The 12360-nt window shown below is 40.0% G+C and overlaps 1 protein-coding gene across 6 annotated transcripts in view; it reads left to right on the plus strand.

Annotated features, from left to right (window-relative positions):
* Positions 1–310: 310 nt before the first annotated feature.
* Positions 311–12360, plus strand: part of RTEL1 (regulator of telomere elongation helicase 1) — a 50569-nt gene continuing 38519 nt past the window's right edge. For 4 of the 6 annotated variants that reach the window (XR_012631430.1, XM_074888286.1, XM_074888289.1 and 1 more), the window contains exons 1-14: positions 311–356; positions 716–833; positions 1979–2177; positions 2544–2637; positions 3567–3648; positions 4254–4314; positions 4558–4633; positions 5354–5438; positions 6561–6626; positions 8454–8607; positions 8963–9001; positions 9627–9705; positions 10374–10471; positions 11752–11807. Coding sequence is in view for 5 of the 6 variants with exons in the window: in XM_074888286.1 (XP_074744387.1) it covers positions 732–833; positions 1979–2177; positions 2544–2637; positions 3567–3648; positions 4254–4314; positions 4558–4633; positions 5354–5438; positions 6561–6626; positions 8454–8607; positions 8963–9001; positions 9627–9705; positions 10374–10471; positions 11752–11807 (1191 nt within the window). In the remaining variant the exon portion in view is untranslated. Of the gene's footprint in view, positions 357–621; positions 632–715; positions 834–1978; positions 2178–2543; positions 2638–3566; positions 3649–3676; positions 3765–4253; positions 4315–4557; positions 4634–5353; positions 5439–6560; positions 6627–8453; positions 8608–8962; positions 9002–9626; positions 9706–10373; positions 10472–11751; positions 11808–12360 lie in introns of those variants that run through there. The other 2 variants (XM_074888287.1, XM_074888291.1) reach the window with 2 other exon arrangements.

Consider the following 12360-nt stretch of genomic DNA (forward strand, 5'->3'; position numbering starts at 1 on the left):
ATCTTCCAGCTGAACCACCCAGCCCCTCTCCCCAGGCCCGGGTCCCGCTTCCCTCCAGGCCCGACAGGGCCCAAACCCCACCGGACTTGGTCCCCTCCTGCCCGGGGCCCCTCGGGCCTCCACAGCAGCTCACAGAAGACGGCATCAGACCCCCCGCCCTCAGCTTCGCTGGCTCTCCGCCCCCCGGCGCGCAGGGCCCAGCCCAGGCCCCACCGCCACGGCTAGGCCCCGCCGCTGCCCCGCCCCGTTGCCTGGGCAACGCCGCAGCTCTCGCGAGAGTTCCTGACGGAAGTGACGTAACGCTTGTGCGCGGGCACGTGATATAGGCGCGGGGATTCCGAACGGCGGGGTGGGAGGTGAGGGGCGACTGTCGCCATATTGTCTGTATTTCCATGGCAACCGCTGCTGGGCCGCACCGGAGCGGGCGGGGGGTCCCGGGCAGGCGGGCCAGGCCGCACCGGAGTGGACCGGGGGGGAAGGTGGTTTTAGGCCACGGGCCGGGTCCCGGGTACCCGTGAGCCTCCTGCCCGGGTTGCGGTGCGGGTCGGCTGGTAGCGTCCGGTCCCGAAATATGAGGCGAAATTCGGGCCTTTCAGCATTTCATCGCGCAGATGAACCTGCCCCGGTTCCGGTTCGTCGCTCTACATGACACCGGCGGTACGGCCCCCTCCTGGTGTGGCGGCAGGGTAAATCGCGGGCCTGCTCTCCGTTGCAGGTACTTGACGGGAAACATGCCCAAGATAACGCTGAACGGCATCACGGTGGATTTCCCCTTCCAACCCTACGAGTGCCAGGAAGCCTACATGGCCAAGGTGCTCGAGTGTCTGCAGAAGGTGAGTCCCCCCCTGCCCGAGCCATTTTGGTTGGTTTATTGCGTTTTATTTTTAACTAATAAAGGACTTCTCTAAAAGTAGGTTGTCTCAATTCAAGTTTACTTTTTGTTCTCTGTATCCCGCCTTTTTCAAGTCTTCTCTGACCTTCTTTTACTTGTATTTTTTTTTATTATATAGCTATTAAGAGCCCAGAAGCGTGCAGTTGGTGGTCAGTAGAAATGTAGATAGGATGTTTTTGCCTCATTTGAGAAAAGAAAGAGAAGCTGAGCAAGTTGTCCTTGTGTTTGTGCGCTCTGCCCTTAGCTATCTGGGGTTTGGTTTTGTTTTGTTAGTCCTTAGACTTTTAGTGTAATTCTTCATTTTATCTACGATAGGATAATCAAATAAGAAGAAGTTTTTTATAATAGCTATCTTTGTTCTGGAGTTGGTTAACAGGTCTTCACGGTCCCTGATTTTCTGGGAGATCAGACAAGCCTGTGGTGGAAGCTTTGGCTTTCCACGTGGCTCAGCATTCCTCCATGTCATGGGCAATGGCTTGGTTCCTCCTTGTTTTAAAGTAAAAGTAAAGTAAGCCTATCATATATATATATATAAATTCTTTTCATACACTTGAGCATGAATTGTCACAGCGGTGCAAGCTCAGCTGCTAGTTTTTCTGCAACTTGTAGTATTGTTGTGCACTTTAAAATTGTAACATCCAGGAGGATAAGGTGTTAGAAGCAGTTACAAAATTTTCTGCCTAAACTATGATGTGGGATATAGTCTCAGTCCAGAAGGAAACTAGCAGTCTCTAATCTAAGAGTCACTTTCTGCAATAACTTTTAATATTTTCATGTACTTTTTGCTGAAATGTGATGCACTCTAGTTGCTCTAAGAGTGGAGAATTCCACTGCTAAATAAATGGTAATAGCTGGCTCTGGGTTTTAGATTGACCCTCAAGAAGTTGATTAGAGGGATCCTGCATGCTGTGCATCTATAACAACCTCACGTGAGGTATATGCGTGTTTCTGTCATATGGTAGAGTTTACCAGGTTGTGATTATTTTTTTATTGAGGAAATGCAGTACTGCCCAAAGACCTGTTCTAGTTGAATCTCCAAATTGCTCACTTTTTCCCTTTCCTAAATTTTATTTCTCTTCAATAAAGAAGGTAAATGGCATTTTGGAGAGCCCTACAGGCACAGGAAAGACCCTCTGCTTGCTGTGTTCCACTCTGGCTTGGCGGGAACACTTTAAAGATACTATCTCAGCCCGCAAAATCGCACAGCGTATGAATGGAGTGGAACTCTTTCCTGAGAGACCCATGTCATCCTGGGGCAACGCTGCCACCGATGCCGATATCCCAAGTAAGTACTGTGGGTTTTATGCTCAGGAGGGGTGATACAGGAACACTAATGAACACTTGCTTTTATCTATCTTTTGTAATAAGTATGTAACCATAAAAGTCATGGAGCCATTGTTCAGCAGCCAAAGCACAGTTTCACCATTTTGTAGATTTTACAGGTGTTTTGCATATTGTAAATTTTTCTTAGAACATTAGAAACTCATTTAGCTCATTTTGTGAGTGTGTGAACAGTTAGATGACAACATTTCTTGCTGTCTCTACAAGGCAAACTGTTACCATAGTACCAGCTGGGAAAGGAGGCTAATAATATCTCTAGTTCTTTCCATGCTAATAATGTTTTTCTGCTTTTTTCTCCTCTGCTCGGCAGCTTATTACACCGACATTCCTAAAATAATTTATGCCTCCAGAACTCACTCACAACTTACACAGGTCATTAACGAATTAAAGAACACAGTCTACAGGTAAATATGATTTAGGTTAATGTTCCTATTCAAAGAAAAGGTAGAGAAACCTGGGTGATTCAGTTACTGTTTGAATTTATGTGGATGAATGTATAAAAAAAATATATCCAGTGAAATGTAGTTCTCTTAATGTGCATGTATAGAACCTGGATTTCTTTGTTACTGGGTTTGGGGTTTTTTCATACTTCACAGCTTCTCTTATCTCCTCTGATCATAGGATTTCCTGAATTTGGTCTGGTTTTGGTTCTTTGCTTCATGCATTTACTTCTAAAATTATCTTTTTTCTTTTTTTTTTTCCTGGAGTATTTCTTTAAGGCAGTGGGAAGCCATTGCAAAGTTGAATTCCTTAGGCTGATGTAAATCTATGAGGAACTTTGTGGGTTTGCTATACTGTTGTCTGTGATGGTTTTCAGCTGTTGACGTGGCAGTGTGTTGCCTGAGCTCTTTGAACAAGCAGTAGTAATTTGTTTATATCTTTCTTGTAAAGATACAGCCTTGTAATAAGCAAAAAAATGTATTGCAGATGTTTGGAGTGCATCAGTTCTTGCCATAACCTTTCTCTAAAAATCACAGCCAGCTTGGAGTAGCTTGTGATAGATGACAGAACCCAGTTTGTTTGGCTGAACTGTCATAACAGAACCCAGATTTTACAGTGGATGGTGTAAGCTGCTTCTCACTACCTCCTGCTGTAAACTGCTGCTTATTACCACCCACTGCTACCAGGAGAAACGCAGTACCATAAAGTCAAATAACATATATAGCTGTTACAGACTGACTTACTGTTTCTGATTCCGACCCTTAGTTTGGGCTCATCTGTTTCTCCTGAACCTCTTCCTTTTGATATATTATACCCAACCCAGGCATGTACAACCATGTTCTTCTTTCTTGCTTTATTTTTAACATCAGTTTTGTGTATTCTCTTTGAACAGGCCAAAAGTATGTGTGTTGGGTTCCAGAGAGCAGCTTTGCATCAATCCTGAAGTGAAGCGACAGGAGAACAGCCACACGCAGGTGCGAACAGAGCCTTGAAAGCGTGCACAGTGACAACATGGAGGGTCTTTGTTTTGGTGGATGGCATGTAATCCTTAACTCTGACCTTGTTTAACTACTGGAGGCTGTAGGGAAAGGTAGTAGTTCTAAATGTGTTTCAGGGAACTTTTAATTTCTAGTTGTGTCAGTGCAAAATTTAATTCTGAGTCTCTGGTAGCGTTTTCCATCCAGAGAAAGATGTCATTGTGTAGGACGTGAAAGTTAATAGTTTGCAGTTAACTTCCTGATCTGCCACTTAAGTGTTTTTCAAGAGCAACAATAATTTCAAAATAGTGCTGCAGTGATTGATTTACCTGTTATGTTTACGAGTAATATCAAGTATTACTGTTTTGAAAATTAGTGGCAAAATATAACTAAGTTTCCTCTGAGCATCTGAGTGTTCTGTGCTGCATAAGAGATGAACTTTTATGGTGGACAGAAGAGCACATGATTTTAAAACTGAAGAACTGTGATTAGCACTTTTTCATTAGCTGGTGTCACAGAAAACTAATAGCTCTTCACCCTTTAATACACTTTTCAGTGCTTGTGCTGTGCTACTCTTGGCTAAAATATGCTCTGTTTTACAGATCTACATGTGCCGAATGAAAGTGATGGCTCGTGCTTGTCACTTCTATAACAATGTGGAAGGTGAGTTTGGCTGTGGAAGTAAAGCCCTGTTTTGGGGGGAGGGAGAGATTTGCTAGGCAGGTAGAGAAGTTTGGAAGAGTTGGCAGAATCTGCCTGTGCATCCACGTGTGTTGTTTTGCTCTGTGTTAATGTCTTTTCAAGAATGAAATGCTAGGAAGGGGATGAGCGTGATGATCAGGGTAGTGACAAATCTCTGTGTGATGCCTTTACCTAAGCTCGTGGTTGTAATGTAATTTTTCGCAGAAAAGAGTACAGAGAAAGAACTGATTGAATCGATCATGGATATCGAAGACTTGGTTAAAAATGGAAACAAGCACAGGTAAGTTATCCCCTCTGATCTTCCTCCTCCTTCCTTGTGAAAATAGCAAAAACTATTTCTCTGCTCATTTTTATTAATACCTTGGTATGAACTTGACATACACCGAAGTAGCAGAACGATGATGAGAGCCAAGTGGAGTGGCTAAATGTGTTGCAGAGACAGCTTCCAACAAACTCATGTGCACACTGAAGCCTTAACTTCTGTCACTGCAGTTTTCATCATACATCAATTTATTTCAGTCCTTACTGGCGTAAAGACTGAATCAGGTGGGAGTCAGGCTCACCAGTGTTTTATTTCTCACTTGAGCAGAGGCTACCAACATCATCTGATGTGACAAATGATATTGCAGGTTTGTTTCAGATCTAAGAGGATGAGGTGACTGCTTTGTTGAGATACAATAGCCTAGTCCATCACTCAATTCCAGCCTAAAGGGGCGAAATGATAATGCAGTAATGAATGCCACTCTTTCTCCTTTAATTTTTTTTGTTCTTTGTTTTGTTGAGCTGCACAGCTGGGTATTATTTTCTACACTTCTTTTTACTTGTCTTCTGTGAAGAGAGCTAACCATCTGCCCTAAAATTACAAGTGCCAGTTTCAACTCCTTAAGAAATTGATTAGAAACACTTGAGAGTATGAAACATAGTACATGAATGTTGAGTGCACTCTTAATATTTCTGCAAGTATTACTTTATAATTTGTACTACTTTTTCTTTTAAACAGAGCTTGTCCTTATTATCTCTCTCGAAGCCTGAAGCAGCAAGCAGATATTATTTTTATGCCTTACAACTATTTATTAGACTCAAAGGTAACATACACCTTTGCTTCTAAATGCCATTGTTCTTCTATTTATCTTTTATTGGCTTTTGGTGGATAAGCTGTAAAAAACTGATGGCTAGCAAGTGAATGCATTTTGTGGTATACTTCAAAGCTAATCAAAACCCAGTTCAAATTCAGAACCATAGAGGATGCCATTTTGTGTTTTTTTCTCCATAAAGTTCCTTCTCACATTTAAGAAATATTTTCTTTTTTTGTTTGAGGTCTTGCTATTTTTCTAGAATTAGCTTTGCAGAATGTGATGCCCTTGTTGTTTGGTGATATTCACCTCCTGAATACAAATCTTCAGTCACATATTGTGCAGTATTTTTGCATTTTTGACTCAGAATTTCTGGAGTTCTAGAATAAGGAAACTTTTTCAGTAGAGATTGGACACCTCTCTTGGAAATAATTGCTGGCTTTTTTTAAAAAAAAAGCTGTTGCAATAAGTTGTCCATATTTCATGGATAGGAAATGAAACCTTTGAAAACTCTGAGGAAACAAATCTGCTGGCATCTTTATGCAACGTGAAGTAATTAATGAATTGCAGTAAAGGCCAGATTACATTCCACTGCTACAAAAGGTAAAACAACCAAATGTTTAATAAATAAAAAAAGAATTTAAAAAAAATCTCTGACCACCTTAAGCAAAGAAGCATTCTGAAATGAAGTTATGTGATCTGGTACTGTTAGGGGTGTTTTCAGAGCATCCGCTTGTTGCAGAGAAGCCTGAATTTGTAAAAACAAGGCAAATCCTCCTGCTTCACACCCCACTCCTCCCAGATCCCTGTTGGCAAAAACAGTGACTGAAATGAATTCTGATAAACTTGTGCATCCTAGTATGGTACATCTGTTTTCTTCTTTATTACAGTGTTAGGTGTAACCTCTGTAGACTTTTACATGATGCATTTTAGCACCTTCGTTTCCAGAGAAAATGATTCTGTGGTTTCTATATTGGGTAGCCACAGTGGTTACTTACTGCATGTAAAAATAAATCAAAATACATGAAAACCCAAATCTGTCTCATGAGCCAATCTCTCAGTCAATCAGATCTGTATTTCTGTATTTCTTGGTGGCCTTTTTGTCCATTCCCTTTTTCTCTTCTTTGTCTTTAGAGCCGGAGAGCGCACAACTTGGACCTGAAGGGGACTGTGGTAATACTTGACGAAGCTCACAACGTGGTAAGTTGTTTCTGGTCTGCTGCCATTTTTCAAACTTCATCCAAAGAGAAAAATGGACCCATGCCCTATTACAGTCTGTAAAATCTGTGCTCGGCTATTTCAGTTGTTAAGGTTCATTGTCATGAATGTTTCTTGTTTCTGTGACAGTTAAAGCTTTGTAGTTCAATAACAGTTCTTTGATACTACTGTGATTTTCTACAAGGTGATAGATTCTTCCTGAAGGGTGGATCTCCAAATTGATGAGGGTGCTCGTTTTTTTGTTTGGAGAGTTCTCTTCCAGGTTGTAAGAAATCATAAAGGATCTATTCTTGAAGCTCAGCTGCATCAGCTGTCCAAGTGCAGTAGATGGCAAACGTGACTCTTGTAATATTTCCAAGTCTTCACTCATAGAGGGGGAAAAAAAGAAAAAAAAAAAAAAGTGCTCCACTATGAGATCATCTTCTTAGTTGGCTCGAAACTGCAGCCCTTTGCCTAAATAATGAAATTCAAAGGAACAATTGAAATATGTCCCTTTTTTCTGCCACGTGAACAACCTCCCAGAGGGATTTCTGCTGAACAGCTGCAAAGTTTATTTTCTGCTTGTGTGTTCTTTCAGTAAACAGGCCACTGGAGGGTGTGTTGTGTTGGACTAGGGATGGTCGCAGTGTTGTGTCCAGAATGGGCTGCTTTCATCAGATTGAAAAATGTGTGGAAATCCAGTCACAGTTTCTTGTGTGGTTTTTTTTTTTACCCTTTATAGTGTTTAAAATTATGAATTGATGCCTGCATGCAGCAATTAACCAGAACAGCTATTTCTACAGCTATGAGGACTACTCATTTTGCAATAGTTCTCCCATGGTACTGCTCTTTCCAGGTTTACATGTGGAAACTTAGTAATTACTCCGAAATAAAATTAACTTCTGATGAGATTTCTTATGTATGCAGCATTTTTTTCTTTATAACTTATTTCTTCAGAGCTATTGCAGTCAGATTTTTGTGTGGGTTAGTCCTTACTATTTCTGTTCATTCCTCAGGGAAAATGATCCTTTTCGTGAATGAAAAATTTGTGACAAAACAAATATGTGACTTATTTTTCAAGGTCATAGAGTTTTGTCAAAGTTATCATTTGCTGAGTGTTCAAACCATTACACTTTTTTTAAACAGGAAGTTAGTATGTTTCCTTCTGTGTCTATATTTGTTCTGGCATACATCTTGGCCCAAATTTTACATTTGAATGATACGCATTTTACTGTAGTTTTCTTGTGTTGTTTTTTTTTTCATGGCTCCCCCCTTCCTTTTTTCTCCATGCCCCCATCTCTGCAAGGTCATGAGGGGCAAGGACCATGTCTTCATATGAGCGGATATAGGGATATGAGTATTTCTTGAGAACATGAGAGGGACCAGGAAATAGCTCTTTCGAAGGACAAACTGATTATCTCACTAAAAAATTTGCTACTTGGACGGTTTGTTATCAGACAGCAAGTCTTGGCAACTGTGTGGGAGAAACAAAAGGATGTCAGGAAAAATCTATTAGCGGCAGCACTGAGAACACAGAGGAGGTGACACCTGTTAAGAACAAAAGGGATCTTAATTATCACGGTGGTTTGCTACTAGATGGGAGTGGTAGAATGTTGATGTTGTGGAAGAGGCAAAATTTGTTCTACTTTTCAGAAAATAAGGATCCTAATAATAGTCAAAGTCTTTGCGTGTTCACAAAATGTCCTGGCCTGAGCTGGAGATCAGAAATGAGATCAAGCCTGGTCATCTGGTCTTTATCATCTATGAAACTGCCTGAGCAAACAGCACACTGAGCAGTCCAAGTAACGCTTCCATCCCTTGATATTTTAGGAGAAGTTGTGTGAAGAATCATCTTCTTTTGACTTGACACCCTACGATCTGGCTTCAGCAATGGATGCTGTAAATCTCGTACTGGAAGAACAAGCCAAAGTAGTTCAACAGAATGAAATAAATGCTGAATTCAATATGGAGTTGGCCAGTTCAGGTGTGTGACAACTACAAACCACTGTTTCACTGGGATTATAGGGTGCCGCTACCAAGAACTGGAAAAGAAGTTTTCCAACCAGTTTCTGGAAAATTTACTCTCACTAATAGATAAATTATTGTTCGTTAGTAATCACTGCCAGACAAATATGATTTGGCCAAACATATTGGCTGAACAGATTTGGCCAAATCAATGTGACATGAGGGGTCATGAAAGAAAACAGTGGGTGAAATACAGAAGACTTCTTTCCACATACACAGTTCTAGCCTTCATATCTGTAATTTCTGGAAAGACATAAACTAGGAATGAAACAGATATGAAACATCCTCTTTGAAATCTTTCCTTTCTTCAACAGGACTGAACATGGAACTTGAAGATATAGCAAAGATCAAGAGTAAGGTTATTTTTTGTGTTGTTGAAAATTGACGTTGAAACAGTTTCAGAAGGTCAACAACTATAAATAGGGTTCATGCAGCATTTCTGTAGGTGTTGCTCATAACTGAGAAATCCTTGGAAATTTGTCTCTCTGGAATGTTTAGTTACATTTTTTTCCCAGGAGGATGACAGATTTGGCAGATGAATGTGTTGCTTCCTCCTTTTCTAGAAGTTCCCTTGTTTTCTAATCATATCAGTGTGCTGAAATTATATTAATTGCATCATTCTGCTGTAAGAACATGATACATAAAGTTAATAGAAAGACCTTGAGATGTCTCCTGTTTACAAAGCATTTCCAAGAACAGCTTTTCCTGTCTGTAGAGAAGAGTTTAACGTTTTGCTGACAACTTAAGCTTCATCTAAGAAATGAGGTCATAGAAGTTCTTGAAGTTGAATATTTAGAGGTAATATCTAGGAAATTGGTTTTGATCATTTTGATTTGTTTACAGAATCAAGAGAACAGCTAGGTTGCTGTCTTTGATAACAGCCTTTGTAATAAAGTAGGTTTGAAAAAGAGGCTTAGATGTGTCCCAGAAATAAGTTTCTGTAAACCCTAACTTTTTTCCCTCTTGGTTCTCTTAAAGAAATTCTTCTTCAGCTTGAAAGTGCTATTGATGCAGTGGAGCTGCCACCAAATGATAGTGGAGTCACCAAACAGGGAAGGTGAATTTATTTTTAATTTGTTTACATATTAAAAGCACAGCAAATTCTAGGCCCATGTGAAACTGTCAGCTGTTAGGGTTGGTAGTACTATTCTAATTTCTGAGAATAGTATTTATTCAAGGTTTTGGGTTTCCTTAAATCCCCTTTCTGTAGTAATCATTATTTCTGGTGGAATTCCCTTTTAAAGTCTTTCAAGAGTGGGAAAGCCTATGCTGTGTGTCTGTCTGCCGGCTATTCTGAACTGGAAGCTCCTCACTGTGCTGCTTTCAGTTTTGTGTTGTGATATAAACAGAGGTACTAGTGCTGCAGGGATTTGGTTTGAGGTATCTCAGAGCTCTGTAAGTCTATTTCTAAGCTAATGCATAGTGTATGCTTTTAAAAACCCATGGAAATTGCATGCAAATCAGTTTCTAAATTAATACGTACTGTGTGTTGTAGACTAATCATGGAAAATGTGAAGGATGAGGTCAGTATGCATTCTGTCATGGCAATATTGTCTGCTGTCTTTGTAACTAAATAGTCCCTGTAAATTTTTCTTTCTGATGGAGATAAGAACATGTTTTGCTACTAGGTGGTGAAATTGTTGTTACAAAAGAGTAACAGTAACTGTGTCCATGTGGTTATTTACAGTATTTACCCACTTGTGCTTTTTATTTGTTAAATTGCAGCTACATCTTTGATCTGTTTGCAGAGGCCCAAATAACATTCCAGACCAAATCCTCACTCTTGGAGTCATTAGAGCAGATTTTACAGTTTCTTTCAGGCCGTAAGTGTAAATTTATTAGTTGTTTCACTCAGACTTTTCTGTGTAGTGGAAGTAATTGGAAGTTTGCATTGTCTGGGGAGAGGAGGAGAAAAGCTTCTTTGTTCATGTTTAGATTATAAAGCTTTTAAAAGTCAAACTCTGACCCTGAGGACCTGTGTCTTTTAAGACTTGCTGTGAGGTCCTCTGCTGGGAAACGTGTCTTATGTCTGTTCGTGCACCAGAACTAGTTTTAAGAACCACTTTGTGTCAAAACCTGAGTGTGTACCAACATATGTGTGTACACACATGTGCGTACATAGATGACTTTTGCACACAACACTATTTTTCTCCAAAACCAGAAGGGTTGTGGGGTGGAGCTTGCTGACATTTTGCTGATGAGGCTTTTAGTGTCTTGAGTTCTTCCCTGGCCATGGAGATATGAAAAAAGAATGTTGGGAATCACATAATGTGGGGTTTTTCTGCTTGATTTAGCAAGCTTCTATTCTACTGTCTATCAGCATCTTGTTCTTAATTTGTCCTTCTGCAAAGAAAAATCTTCTACATGTGCTAAGAGAATGATTTAGTTAGTTCTTACTGGCAGACTCTTCAGTAGAAGCACTGAAGAGAGCGAGCCCCCTCCATGGAGACTAGAATCGAGACTGTCAGTTCTGCATCCTTTGAGAACACATCTCTCCTGCCTTTTTTTTTTTCCCCCCAGAATCTTTCTCCTTTTAGGCTGTTTGCCCTCGGGCTTAACAGGTGCATCTATTGATCATTTCTGTGGTCAAATTCTCATCATCAGTGTCTTTCAGATGTTCTTCTAACTGCTCCTCTGTAGTCACTGATTTAAGCATACTAGAAGCTTGGAAGTGACTGTAAATGCTATTTATAGCTATAGTAAAGGTTAGTTTTCTCTCTGCATACCTGGGTAGTCAGTTTTCTTTTTTTCATGAGGCTAATATTGTGTGAACTTTTGAAAAAGTAGCCAAACAGTTTAAGCTTATCTTTATTTTAATTATCTCCTTTCCAATTTGTAATGTAGAGGAGCCTTAAGAAGTTGATGTAACTGTCTCAGATGACAGCTTCCGAATGCAGCAGGGACATGGAACATCCTTTGGAATGCCAGTTTTATGTTTCTCCTTGGATCTTGAATAATGATGAAAAACTTGAAATGATTTATTTGTTTCAGATAATATTTTCGAGTCATTGTTTTCAGAGTGTTGTGCTGTTCAGGTAAGATATGGGTATAAACAAATGGATGTTTATTTGTGTTGTAAAAGTAACCATGTTATTCTCTCTAGGCACTGGGATATTTGTCAATACATCTGGACTGCATAAGCTCTCAGATATTATCCAGGTAAGTAATTATCACTACTTCTATATATGTCTAAAGGAGAGAAGATTTAATTTCAAAAATGTGGAAGGACATTGGATCTATTTTATTCTTGATTGTACGTACAGTTGTGCAGTGATGGAAGTCTGTGGGGTTTTGAGGAGAAAGCTGCTGCCTAATGCAATGGTCTACTTGGATTGTTTTACCCCGGTCATTCTTTTACAGTTTTGATGTCCCTTTTTGGAGATACTCGATTGAAATTTGTCCAGTTTTAGCCTCCACCAGGTGGAGCTGGGTTATTGAGCTGTTTACTTTCTAGCAGCATGTTTGGGAATGAGACCTTCTCATAAAATAACAGGACAGGCTATGGAAAAAAAGTGAAAGAAATATAATTTAACTGTCCTTTTTTTCATTTAACTATTAAATTAAGAGATCTGTAAAATAAAAATCTTTTTAGTGCCACAGGACCTGAATGTGACACTTGTGGGTATCCATATGGTGCTGTCAGTCCTCTCCCTGCTGTGCACTTGCAAAACATTGATTATGAAAAATCTGGGTCCCATAAAATTAGAAGGTG

Source organism: Strix uralensis, chromosome 18 (assembly GCF_047716275.1).
Source record: "Strix uralensis isolate ZFMK-TIS-50842 chromosome 18, bStrUra1, whole genome shotgun sequence".
Classification (NCBI taxonomy): domain Eukaryota; kingdom Metazoa; phylum Chordata; class Aves; order Strigiformes; family Strigidae; genus Strix; species Strix uralensis.